Below are 13,229 nucleotides of genomic sequence, written 5' to 3' on the forward strand. Positions count from 1 at the left end.
ACATCTAAAATGTCCAACAAATACGAGGGTTTTTAACACGGTCCTGTGTTCCAGAACGAGCATATCACTTTGAGTCACTATATTGCTTCTATTGTTTCCCGACGAGTCTCCTAAAAAATTCCATCCGCGAGACGCGTTGCTCGAAAATATTTACATTACGTGATTGTCCTAACCGCTATTGTCTCGTTCGTGCACAAAACGCAACAGCGACTGAACGGTTTCCGTTGCTCGCGATCGGCAATCGTTTCGAACGAATCGATATTCTTTAATTCCGAACTCTGACTAACATTGTTGCAGATTACGTCGAATCTACGTTACCGACTTCGCTTTCAAACCACATTTGTCCGACTCGAATTGCGAAAAACGAAAGACGAGGAAAACGCGGGACCGACTAAAACGGTTCTCGTTGCTCGCGATCGCTAATCGCTAATCGTCTCGAACGAATCGATATTCTTCATCGATTGTTGCAGGCTACCTCGAGCCGTCGGTTACCGACTTCGTTCTCGAGGAAAATTTTTCCCGCGACAATAAGTGGAGAAGAAACGGAAAACCGGAAGAGAACACAAAAAACAAAAAATAAAAAAAATTGGTTTTCTTATCTCGCGCGCTAGTCGCACGCTTACTTTTACCATCTCTTCGTTCCGAAAAGTGGGGGTTGTCGCTGATGGTTGGATGGCGGAGCATCGCGGCAGCATATGCGCATGAAGGAAGAGACGTGACAGTAATTGTTGCGGCTGTGTTTGCGCGTTCGTGATTATCGAGGCCCCCTGGTAAAATGGCCGAAAAAAGCAAGCCATGGCTGTTCTCACCGAAAACCCTCTACGAGCTGAGCGTGTCCACGATAGTCAGCATGTCCGCGATCGACAAGTTTCTGAACTTGAAGTGTTTCTTCGATCTACCGAAGAACGTGATGTTCGATCTCTATTATCAGGTAAACGTCAAAACGTCCTTCGTGCCGTAGCTCGCCAGACGCACGCAGTTGCCAGTGATTCCTACGGCTATACGCGTAGATTTGAAACATTTCTGCCTTGTCCGTGATCTTCCAACGATATACGCTCGATCTCCGTTGGTTTTTCAATTCTCGATCGGAATGCCCTCGCGTTCGATCGACTCGTGTGCACGATAACCGTTACGGACAGAAACTGAACGATTATCGCACGATAACATGTTCGATTTCGCGGGGAAAAAGGGCCCCGACTTTTATTGTTCCGTGCTGGACCAGACCCCGTTCGAAAGTGACGTGAACCTAAATCGAGACACTCGTGGGTTATACACGATCGGTCCCATAAGTATTCGTATCCTTAATGCCTATAAGAATTTTGTCGAAATTACTTGATGGGGGTCCGAGGTTTTAAAATAAATCTTTCGCTATAAACGTATACGTGTATATAAGTTTGGTCGGACAAAATTTTAGTAAAATTGGGTGAGTAATAATGAAGACATATTACTTTCTGTGTACATTTCATAAAAAAAATCTACGCATTATAACTTCAATATTTTACAATTGTTTTTTAATATTTCGTTAGTTCGCCTTGTTATTTTATTACCTAGTTTAAACGATTTTACGTGTGGTCGACTGGTTTTGACATTTAAGATTTATCGACGAACTTGGCACGTTCAGAATTTGTTACCTATTTCCGCTCATAAATTCTGAATAGAATTCTGGTAAAATGAGATGAGAGCGTTGCTTGTAGGATAAACTAATAAATGTATGATATGCGTGGAGAAAAATGAAATTGGTAGGGGAAACACCATTTCTGACCATTAACCCATTTGAGATGGCGATTTTGTTCGAACACGGTCCCCAGGAGCGAAGACAATTACCTTTCAATAACCCATACAGGACCGATTGCACACGCAGTGTGCAACCGGTCTTATAGCCTTGGAAAACAGTTGCGCACACAGTGTGCAGTCGGTCTCGAATGGGTTAATATTTACCAGACTGTGGCCCTTTAGAAAGCCAACTATAACATACTCTCTGTGTAAAATACTCTATATAAAATTTAAAGTTAAATGAAAGCATAAACATGTGTCAATGAATCTACATAATTGGATAACTCGCTGCAGCGCGATTATACTATCAAAGAATGTATCTGGTTGCATTCCTTGTATTGGCAATTGTTAATTATTGGTACGTACAATTGGTAAACCAAATGATTCCTCGGTTTCTTGACTTTGCAGTTGTACAAAGGAAAAAGACTATGTTTATTGGGAGTGGAACTCAGCAATCTGGACACTTTCTCCAAGATGATGACGGTGACCAACCGCCGTGTCAATTTATTAGAGTGTTTCCAAGTAAGAAAAACACGGTCGATAGTTTTATTGTTTTAATTTTTTTTTTACTACGATTAAAATTAATTTTCTAGGGTCTCATAGATCACGGAATACGAATCGAAGAGGAGTTGACCATCAGATATTGCTTACTTTGCACGTTCAGGTCTGAAAATCCGGGCGTTCAAGAGGAAACGATAAATCTTGGTTTAAGGCTCGGTGAATTTTTGAGCGACGCCGGCTGGTATATGGAAAGCAAACAGGTCTTGTTAGACTGTCGACAATTGTGCCTCGCGAATAACACCACGCCGAAGAATTGGTGTCAAACGTTAGAGTGCTGTCGTAGGTAAACAAAAATTTCCTCTTTCAACGTCTGGCTTCTACCTGAACGTGCCACGTTTAAATTGACAATAATTTTTCGAAATATATAGACTGTTGCACGTGCAGGCGGCATATTACGCGTTCGAAAACGCGACGGACACGCAACTGCTCGCTTTGGAAATGGTAAATAAACTGAGAGAAGCAAAATTCAATGACTACAACTATGCAGCATTGTACGTTGAATTCAGCCTCCTCCACTATATGAAAGGCGAATATAATCAGGATTACAGGTTAATTTGATCGTTAGCGAACTTTAGTATAAACTTGTATATTCGATGTTCGAAAAGTAATAACGAATTTTTATCGATCGATCATTCATTTCTTAGGTGGAGCGTAGCAGCGTTGAAGCAATTGAAACCCACGCTGCCTGCGCGCGTTACTATCGACGCTCTGAGACAGGCTGCGAAGTCGTGCGTAATGAAACGTGAATTTCAAAAAGCTAGTCTGTTGATCAGGCAAGCGCTGTATCTCGCCAGACAAGTATTTGATACGGATCATCCAGTGTACAGTAACGTTCTTACAGATTACGGATTTTATTTGTTAAATTTCGATAACATCGGCAACAGTGTAACTATGTACAAGGTTAGGGCATTCTATAGTGTGTAGTAAGTGTAGTAAGTAGCGTGTGGCCGATCGAGATGAAACTTGGTGGACGATACGAGGAGAGAGTGGACCTAGAAACGTCAAATTTCACTTTCGGGCGATTCTACACCTTTTGGTTTGGTGAAAATTTATACTAAAGTTTCATTAATTTGTAAATGTAGTTCGTTCAAATTTTAACCTTTCGAGAGTTCATATCGATTATGAAGAACCATAACAGTTATAACTTTTAATAAAAATAATCTTTCGTCGCGCACGAATCGCTGAAATTGAAATTTCAAATTTTGGGTCTACCTTCTCTCCTTACGGCACCCATCGAGACTCATCTCGATCAGCCATGGTGTTATTCAGAGTAATGGTCCCTCGCCGCTTGTTTACATTCGTTTTCCGTTCCCTTATAGAAAGCACTAGACATTAGGAAAGCAATATTTGGCAAAACAAATTTACACATCGCATTGGCTCACGAGGGCCTAGCTTACGCCCTCTACGTATACGAATACAATTCTGGTAAATTCTCGCAGGCAAGGTAAGTGACTGTATAAGCCAGTGCACTCTTAATTTTTGGAAAAAGTCATACGGTTTTATTCCACGTTGTACGAACAGTTATCATGCTGGGAAAGCCACAGTCATAATGGACAAACTATTACATCGAGATCATTTGTTGTTAGCAAGTGCAAGGAGAGTGCAAGCATTGATTTTCGAAGAAGAAGCGTTAAACATTGCGTCGATACCGTTTTCAGAGCATAATTTATTAGTCGAGGCTGAGAACCTTCACATTTTTGCTTTGGAATTGGCGAAAAAAACGTACGGCGAGAGAAACGTGCAAACCGCGAAGCATTACGGGAATTTGGGACGTTTGTATCAGAGTATGAGGAAATTCGAGGTGCGTAGAAAATATGTGAAAACGCTCGTTTTTACCAAAGTGAGAATCGAGCATCTTAATATTTTTTTTGTACTATAAAAATTAGTTTTTATTCGTCGTTTGTTCCAGGTTGCCGAAGAAATGCATATTAAAGCAATACGAATTAAAGAAGAAGTGTTGGGGCCAGACGATTACGAAGTTGGTGTAAGCGTAGGACATTTAGCATCGTTATACAATTTTCATATGAATCGATACAGAGATGCCGAGAAGCTATATTATCGCAGCATCGCGATCAGTAAGTACAATATACGGATTGCAACGACCCCCGGCGGAATATTTTTCGGGTTCGATAATTATATATCAGACTTCCAATATTTACTTTGCTATAACATTTTTGGTACATACTAGGTTTAAAATTGTTCAATAAAAGCTACAGTGGCTTAGAATACGATTATCGAGGGCTCTTGCATCTTTATACGAAACTGGACAATTACGATAAAGTAGTGGAATACGAGACAGCGTTGAATAATTGGAAAGTACTGAGATTCGAGCATCAGTCCAAAGATCCCCCGATCGACCTTGAAAGACGACCACAGCCGACCGAAGACGTAATCGATAAGTTCTTTTCCATGTAATGTATACTTGTAAACTTACACTCGAATGTTGATATTCATTGATTCTCGTCGATCGATTCATACTGATTCCGATTTTGTTGGTGTAACTCGAGCCAAAGTATAGACGCAATCACGAGTTACTTTATACGACTAGCAATTCGTAAATCATATATATATACAGGATGTTCGGCCACACCGGGGAAAAATTTTAATAGGGGATTCCAGAGGCCAAAATAAGACGAAAATCAAGAATACCGGTTTGTTGATGGAGACTTTGTTAAAAAGTTATTAACGTTTAAAGTTCCGCCCGTACTGAATTTTTTTCTCTAAAGTGTGTAGGGTTTCGGGGGTATGTCTATTCACCAAAAATAATTGTAATTGACCCCCGTAACTGAAAATAATTTTTCCAGAACAAATTGAAATTTCTTTTTTCTGTCGAAAAATTTCATACCTTCTGGAATTTTTTTCTCGAAAGTGGGTAGGATTTCGAGAACATGCATAAAGACCAAAACTGATTATAATTGACCCCCGTAACTGAAAATAATTTTTCCAGAACGATTTGAAATTTCTTTTTTCTGTCGAAAAATTTCATACCTTCTGGAATTTTTTTCTCGAAAGTGGGTAGGATTTCGAGGATATGCATAAAGACCAAAACTGATTATAATTGGCCCCCGTAACTGAAAATAATTTTTCCAGAATGATTTGAAAATTTTTTTTTCGCCGAAAAATTTCATACCTTCTGGAATTTTTTTCTCGAAAATGGGTAGGATTTCGAGGATATGCATAAAGACCAAAACTGATTATAATTGGCCCCCGTAACTGAAAATAATTTTTCCAGAACGATTTGAAAATTTTTTTTTTGCCGAAAAATTTCATACCTTTTGGAATTTTTTTCTCGAAACTCAGTAGGATTTCGAGGATATGTCTATTCACCAAAAATGCTTGTAATTGATCCTCGTAACTGAAAATAATTTTTCCAGAACGATTTGAAAATTTTTTTTTCGCCGAAAAATTTCATATCCTCGAATTTTTTTCTCGGAACTCAGTAGGATTTCGAGGATATGTCTATTCACCAAAAATGCTTGTAATTGATCCTCGTAACCGAAAATAATTTTTCCAGAACGATTTGAAATTTTTTATTTTGATTGTTAATAACTTTTTAACGAAGCCTCCAACAAATTAGTATTCTTGATTTACGTTTGATTTTGGCCTCTAGAATCTCTCATTAAAATTTTTCCCAGGTGTGGCCGAACACCCTGTGTGTATATATATATATATAATATATTTTTCGGCTCTACCCGTTATTAAGATTACTCGACGCTCTTTGAATTGTATGTACATAATATGATAAATTTTTATATCGCCAATACACGTCACACGTGGATTTCAGACTTGTCGTCAGTCGCATGAAATTCTTCATGTTTGTACTTTGTACCTCTACGTTTTTTGTACATGTTAATTACTTTTACAATTAGTTTTAGCAGCGAAATTAAGTAAATTTAGATCCCCCCCCAATAGTTTTATGCGTTGTAATCGATTATCGACAGCATTTGCGACACACGTATATTAAACGGACACGATTTGTAATTAATGTATGATAATGAGATTTCTAACTTAACGGTAAGTTAAAAACACCGACGATAACGATTTTCATTATACGCATAATAATTAGTTTTGTTTTGATCGGTGAATATGTAAGGAGAACTGTTCATAGAGTTTTTGGATATTTAATAGAGCGACGCGTCAAGGATAATTCGTAGCGAACATCGATTTCCAAAACGTAGAATTATGTTGAAAAAAAGATTATACTACGCGAAAACAAGCAGCTATCTTATATTACATGCGAATACACATTTACTGTCATTTATATGTACGTATGTGCATTATTATCGTCATTATGTATTATTTCTTAATCGATTTAAGATATCGAACAAAAAAAAATAATCGCGTTTGAAAATGCTACTCTTAATTTTTCTTTCGTTAGATAGCTGTGTACTAAACCAATTATATTTATCTACACTTTTCACTCGCAAACCTTATCGAAATGACGAATGTGATATGTAATGTTATATTTTGTTGAACATTTTGTTCCTATGTAAACATTGTAATAAATATTGAGTTTAGAACTAAATTCGTCTAATTGAATTAGATGAATTATATGATGCGACGGGAGTATGTAAAGATCTGTGTTGCTTTGAAAAATAAAGAAACAACAAAATTCCACTTTTGTTAAGTGCTGCGACATTGGTGCAACAAGTTTAAAACAAATCTAACCGACGCTCGTAAATTCGAAATCCTAAATTAAAAATTAAAAGTTATGGCAATGAATGAAACCTCTAAACATACCTGTTCTGCGCGAGGCTTATTTTTAATAACGTTGATAACAAGATAGTAGATAAATATTCATAAATTTTTGGATAACTCACATACATTCAAAAGCTTTAATCTTTTAAATTACAATAAACATTAAGTAGTACATAATTCGTATTTACACGATATTTATCTTATCACTCCAGTTGTCAGGTAATAGGAATTTTATCTAGCCCCCCTTTCCGCGCTAGTAGCATCTCTACATCCTCCTGTAAAGTGATCGAAAAAACGATTTCTCGATTAATTAAAAATCGTATCGTCGAGCACGACGGTCCGCGAAGAGTTCGTTAACTGCGGCAAATTACCAAATCGATATTGCACATCTTGTTGGACTGGCTTTGCGTTAGAATATTAATCAGGTGTGTGTGGTGGTTCTTGGCTAAAATATGGCGCTGTATCTTGCACCAATAAAGTATGGCAAACATCACAGACTCTGGATGGTCTTTGTTTCGGTCCACTTTTCACGACGTGCGAAAGGCAGGACTGGCAAAATATATGGCCACAATGACGACAATGCACCTAGTCAAATACACATTAGTCATCGTCAACTTGCACAAATGGCAAACATACGTTTTATAGATAAATACTGCGATGCACGGTTAACCTTCGTAAGATTTTAACGGCAATCAAAAGTAATCTGATTTACGCGGTGTTTGGATCAGCGATGGACATTCGTGGGAATTTTGGACATGCGAACTAGAATTTTCCCTCGCGGGATTCCTTTTTGTGCATGCGTTGGCTTTCTACCATAGATGCATCGTTAACGCAAAAAGAGGTGCATATTTGACGAAATTGAACTTTCCCCTTCAAATGCTCGCCAATCACACAAAAATTAACTTATCCAAGATCCCCTACGCATTTCTCTAGCTATACTCATGTAGATCACGAGGAAATTTTTTGTTTTTGTCTAACTTCCTTAAACTTTGTTCCTTACTGGGATCCAACAGTACCCTAAATTCTAGTTAAGTGTATTAGGCTCCAGTGCGCATGACCAAAATTCCCACGAATGTCCATCGCTGGTTTGGATTCGTTTTAATCGGAAAACTCCCAAAAATGTATTGGTACCGTTTAAAAAAAAAAGAGAAAATTGTTCTTATCGACAATGATTATTAACCTTCTTACGGAATCTTTTTGTTCATTGTGTCTTGCTTCTTTCGAGAATCGATTAACGCTAGAACTACCAAAGCAGTCAAAATGGCCTATTCGTAATTTCTAATAAAACTGATTTACTCGACCGAATTTTTGAAAATTACCACAGTTTTCTACAAGAGTATGAATAAACACTTATTTCCATTGCATTATACGTTTCTTCGCGTATCTCTTGTTTTAGTTCCTTTGGTACAAATAAGTATGCTATAACTGTCGGAAGAGATTAAAGTTAACCGTGCAAATTTTAGTAAAAGTTGACCCTCTGTTACTCTATTACCTTTTTCTTCGTAACCGTGAAAGAAGTATGGCAACTAGGGCATTCCTCCACATCTTCTTCGTGTTGCCATCTCACTTCACTGCCGGCTTGCCTAATTCTTTCTAATTGTACCTATCGCCAATTATAGAGTTCGAGTTAACGTTACGCCAATCTAACAAACGCACGACGCCTTTGTTACTGTTTCATACCTGCAACGACTGCGACAATCTGACGAAGTCTTTCTGAACTGCTTCGCTGGTGTCCAGTTCTTGCTGAAGACTGGTAACTCTTTGTCGTAATTCGGCCACTTTCAATTCAGCCTCTTTATTTTCTTTCAAAACTACGTCCAACTGTTTCTCCAAACGATCGAGCTTCTCCTCCCTCTCGGCGAGCGATCGATGATCTCGTATATATTTATCCAATTGTGTCCTGAAAATTATTGCCCGTTGGAATTAAAAAAATAATTATAAAATACTTCGATCTAGCATATACAGGGTATTCGGCCACATCTGGGAGATTCTAGAGGCCAAAATAAGACGAAAGTCAAGAATATCAATTTTTTGACCGAGGCTTCGATAAAAAGTTATTAACATTTAAATTAAACATTTCAAATCGTTCTGGAAAAATTATTTTCGGTTGCGGGGATCAATTACAATCATTTTTTATCGTTAGACATACCCTCGAAATCCTACCCACTTTCTAGAAAAAAAATTGAGAATGTGTGAAATTTTTCGACAAAATTAAAAAGTTTCAAATCGTTTCAAAAAAATTATTTTTGGTTGCAAGGGTCGATTACAATCATTTTTGGTCATTACACATACCTCCGAAATCCTAGGCACTTTTGAGAAAAAAAATTCCTTACCGAAAATCTAATTACCTAAATTTTTCGACGAAAAAAAAAATTTCGAATCGTTCTAAAAAAATTATTTTCGATTGCGGGAGTCAATTACAATTATTTTTGGTGAATAGGCGTACCCTCGAAATCCTGCGCATTTTCGAGAAAAAAATTCAGTACAGGTGGAACTTTAAAGGGTGGAGGCTTCGTTAATAACTTTTTAACGAAGCCTCTATCAACAAACTGGTATTCTTGATTTTCGTCGTATTTTGGTCTCTAGAATACCCCATTGAAATTTTTCCCAGGGTTGGCCGAATACACTCTATATTTCTTACATGTTATAAATGTAAGCGAATACTACATGTTAACGAAGCCGATTAGATGAGATAGTTCCTATGAACTTATGTTCGTAAATGCTTTATAAAAAGGTTATAAGCGTCGAATGATATACGAGTAAAATTTTTCTTACAATCCTTTGTACAGAATCACATACGTAATATAATTTTCAGTGACTGTTTATATGTCCTGACCTATAGCCTCGAGACCTCTACTATCAGTCGTTCTAACGTCTATTAGACATTGAATCGTACACGATATACGTCACACGACCACACGAGTTGGTTTATAAAATAACGATAGGAGCAGAAGTCCACCTTTTGAACAAACGTTATTACCTAAGTCCGCTAATTTCGTTCTTCAATGCCAGTGCTTCTTGTTTTTTCACTCTGCTCTCCTGTTCCATTTGTTCTTGAAGCAAGGTCACTTCGTATCGCAACGTCTCCTCCTTCTCTTGCGCCACTTCTTGAGCAACTTTAGCGGTGATCAAATCCTCGCGCATTTTCAAAAGACTAACGTGCAACTCCTCGACATTATTCGGCATATTGATGCTCTCGCTCTGCAGTTGCTGAGAATGTTTGCTATGCTTACCAACTAGATTCTCATTTTCCTTTTGCAGTCTGCAAAGATTCAACTAGATTTTCAATAAAATTTTGCCAGGAAACGCCTCGGTAAAATTGTGCTTTTACTTTCATCTACATTTAAATACTCGGTAAGGTGAGAATTAAATTAAATAACTCGTAATTATCATTAGAAATTTTCTTACGCGACAAGGTGCCTCTGCACTTCTTCACGGCCTCGCGTCAGTATTACAAGTTCGTCTTTTACATTTCTCTGAACGTGTTCAAACGTTTTTTTCAGGTCTGTCAACGTCTGTTGCACCGTTTGCGACATGACAGTGAGCTCGGCCACTTTGATTTTATGCTCCTCTTTCTTCTCGTTCCATTTCTCTTCCATTTCTTTACGAAATTCCACCTCCTTAGCTAAATCGTCTTTTTGCGCTTGCAGCATCCGTTCCGAGTCGGACAGCTGTTTCTCCATATCTTTAGCGTTCGCTTGCATCTTGACTAATTGCGCCTCGTAATTCGCGCACATATCGCACATGGGTTCAAAGGAACCGGATTCCCGTTGTTTTCTCAGCGACTGTGCCTCTTTACACTTCTGTAACTCGTCGTCCGTCGCTCTCAGTTTCTCTTTTAAGGCTTTTATCTCTTCTTCGAGCGGCACTACCAACGAACGTAAAACTTCCGCGTCCTCCTGTGCCTATAAAGCAACACTTTCTAATATTTGCACACCTACGGTGAAATCGATAGGAAAAAAGAAAAAAAAAAACCGATAAAATAAACACCTCTCGATGATGTTTAAAATGATTTGTGAACAGTTTCTGAAATGCAGTGCCACTCTATATAAACTCATTGCAGAAAAGTTCAAAAATCATGGATCTTTAAGCTTACGTACATATCTTTTTACCTTCCTCATGCTTTCTTCGAGATTGTCAGGACCTAAAGACAAAGCGTCGGCGCCTATTTGCTTAACTACTTTTCGAGCTATCGTTTTTGTTACGGTGGACAACGATATCTGCGGGCTATCTACAGGTGGGTCACGAGGCAACTGGGACTTCAGTAACGCGTTCTCCTCTTGCAACTTGGAAAGCGTGGCCTTCAATCCGTTTATTTCGGCGTCTAGTCGTTTGCGAGAGCACGAAGACTCCTCCACGGTTTCGTGTATAACGCGTTGCAAGGACGCTATCTCCTCTTGAGCTTTTCTTTTCTCTATAAGTATGTCGTTTTCTATTTTAAGATCGGCAACCACCGCTTGACTTTTAGCTTCGTCCAATTCGTTTTTCAGTCTTGTGTTTTCCTCTTGCAAACACGTGTTATCTTGTAACCGTCTCTTCAATTCTTCTGCAAATAAACTTGATAAATAGCCAAACAACAATACGATTATACTTTGGACATCTATCGCGTGCGTTTCACTACGTTTATCTGTATTAATTGAGTTTACCTTCTTTCTGAAGGAACAGTTCTTTCAACTTGGCTCTCTGTATGTTAAATTCCTCTCGCATTTTCGCGTTCTCCGATTCCAGTCTAGTTACTTTTTCCTGCAAATCCTCTGAATCGTAACGAACACTCCGTTAGTAAAATCGTCGGTGTGCAAACGTAACGGATAATAAATTGCCGAGAAACGGGACGCGAGAAACACGACTCGTCCGACCGGGATTTCACGAAATTAATAACGATAAGCGTGTGACCGATACGATGTCAAGAATAAAATTTTGCGAAAGCGCTAACGGCTCGAACGTACCACTTCCGTTCATGTTGATCGTATTATCCTGCGTAGTATGGTTCTCCATTATTCAGCGTATTAAATCGGTAACGAATGGAATTTTGTCAAGGTGGGTCACTGCCTTTCGAGCAAGGCAGAAAAATGTATTCTGGTGCTGTCCTCGGTTGTATCGTTCGGCGACATTATGGCACGGGTGCCGCGACAAACGCGTTCAAATCTTGCTGGCATTCATTATAACGACGAATACTGATGGATCGCGAACGCGCCTACCCGTACAAAACGATGTCACGTTCGATGATACAGAAAATCAACCTCAACAATTTAGCGGTCCACTAGCGGTATATTATCACCACTTCCTTGTTAATTGGTATCGATATTTCATACGACGCATATTCGATAATCGACTTCGTCGCGGCAATCGACTACGCTTAAAATCTCGTTCGCGTTGCGATCAATTCAAAATGCACACGACGCGTAGCGTTTTAAAACCATCGTACAATGGGCCGAACTCCCAAAAACGCGATCAAAAGTAAAATTTTCGAATTCGCTGAAAATTCATGAAACTCTAGCCATACGTTTTAACGTATACGAATTAAACTTTGGCACGTGTAAAAGTCACCGGAAATTTTTGTTAAAAAAAATAAGCTCAATCCCATTTTTGAGGTTTCCCATTACTCCGCCATGATTTCAGTGACAATTCGTCCAATCAGAAGAGCGAATTAAGTACGTTTCCTTTATACTAGCGACATTTTCGCGACTAGCGACATTAATTTGGTAAACGTGTCTAGAATGTATATTTGCTTTTAAGATTGGCGCAGAGTTCCCATCTCTGGATTGGCATTGTCTACTTTCTTTTGAAACATTTTTAAGCCTTCCAATGATGTTAATAGAATTATTTATATCATTCTTTTGTCAGTGTTATGACAACATTTGATGTAACGAAGATAATATAATAAATATTCATTAGTTATTAGTGTCATAAAATTATGGTATGCTTTAAAAATTTATGTTTATACAGGGTGTTCGGTCAACCCAGGGAATTCCAGAGGCCAAAATAAGACGAAAATTAAGAATATCAATTTGTTCATGGAGACTTTGTTAAAAAGTTATTAACGTTTAAATTTCCGCTCGTACTGAATTTTTTTCTCGAAAATGCGTAGAAATTCGGGGGTATGTGTAATGACCAAAAATAATTGTAATTGACCCCTGCAACTGAAAATAATTTTTCCAAAACGATTTGAAATTTTTTTTTCCATCGAGAAATTTCAC

At 38.2% G+C, this 13,229-nt stretch overlaps 2 protein-coding genes across 6 annotated transcripts; one reads left to right on the plus strand and one right to left on the minus strand.

The window, feature by feature from the left end:
• The first annotated feature begins 649 nt into the window (after positions 1–649).
• Positions 650–5,002, plus strand: LOC122404473 (amyloid protein-binding protein 2). Of its 2 annotated transcripts, none has more exons than XM_043408438.1 (9): positions 650–931; positions 2,182–2,295; positions 2,367–2,617; positions 2,703–2,882; positions 2,979–3,234; positions 3,654–3,778; positions 3,856–4,135; positions 4,244–4,409; positions 4,523–5,002. In XM_043408438.1, the coding sequence occupies exons 1-9, from the start codon at positions 776–778 to the stop codon at positions 4,747–4,749; spliced, it is 1,755 nt and encodes a 584-aa protein (XP_043264373.1). In that variant the 5' UTR covers positions 650–775; the 3' UTR covers positions 4,750–5,002. The 2 variants fall into 2 exon arrangements, with proteins under 2 accessions (XP_043264373.1, XP_043264374.1); XM_043408439.1 differs by lacking the exon at positions 650–931 and adding an exon at positions 1,009–1,423.
• A 2,153-nt stretch (positions 5,003–7,155) lies between these two features.
• On the minus strand, positions 7,156–12,366 carry LOC122404598 (rab GTPase-binding effector protein 1). 4 transcript variants are annotated; one of them, XM_043408695.1, is made up of 9 exons: positions 11,979–12,366; positions 11,679–11,786; positions 11,133–11,575; positions 10,441–10,937; positions 10,013–10,294; positions 8,713–8,932; positions 8,525–8,635; positions 7,404–7,617; positions 7,156–7,307 (listed from the first exon to the last, which is right to left on the minus strand). In XM_043408695.1, the coding sequence occupies exons 1-8, from the start codon at positions 12,025–12,027 to the stop codon at positions 7,450–7,452; spliced, it is 1,878 nt and encodes a 625-aa protein (XP_043264630.1). In that variant the 5' UTR covers positions 12,028–12,366; the 3' UTR covers positions 7,156–7,307; positions 7,404–7,449. The 4 variants fall into 4 exon arrangements, with proteins under 4 accessions (XP_043264630.1, XP_043264631.1, XP_043264629.1 ...); XM_043408696.1 differs by having other exon boundaries at positions 11,145–11,578; positions 11,979–12,365; XM_043408694.1 differs by having other exon boundaries at positions 11,133–11,578; positions 11,979–12,365.
• Positions 12,367–13,229: the final 863 nt, after the last annotated feature.

The sequence above is a fragment of the Colletes gigas genome, unplaced genomic scaffold (assembly GCF_013123115.1).
Source record: "Colletes gigas isolate AHSC1104 unplaced genomic scaffold, ASM1312311v1 Colletes_gigas_Sc00003, whole genome shotgun sequence".
In the NCBI taxonomy this organism is placed as follows: Eukaryota; Metazoa; Arthropoda; class Insecta; order Hymenoptera; family Colletidae; genus Colletes; species Colletes gigas.

What these genes read in the sequence shown, in the direction of transcription:
- LOC122404473 (XM_043408438.1), top strand. Translation starts at nt 776, where the DNA reads ATGGCCGAAAAAAGCAAGCCATGGCTGTTCTCACCGAAAACCCTCTAC. An exon ending in ACGTTAGAGTGCTGTCGTAG is followed by an intron (nt 2,618 to 2,702) that starts GTAAACAAAAAT and finishes CGAAATATATAG; the next exon opens with ACTGTTGCACGTGCAGGCGG. An exon ending in GGTAAATTCTCGCAGGCAAG is followed by an intron (nt 3,779 to 3,855) that starts GTAAGTGACTGT and finishes TTGTACGAACAG; the next exon opens with TTATCATGCTGGGAAAGCCA.
- LOC122404598 (XM_043408694.1), bottom strand. Translation starts at nt 12,027, where the DNA reads ATGGAGAACCATACTACGCAGGATAATACGATCAACATGAACGGAAGT. An exon ending in GATCAACATGAACGGAAGTG is followed by an intron (nt 11,787 to 11,978) that starts GTACGTTCGAGC and finishes GTTACGATTCAG; the next exon opens with AGGATTTGCAGGAAAAAGTA. An exon ending in ACTGTTCCTTCAGAAAGAAG is followed by an intron (nt 11,579 to 11,678) that starts GTAAACTCAATT and finishes GTTTATTTGCAG; the next exon opens with AAGAATTGAAGAGACGGTTA.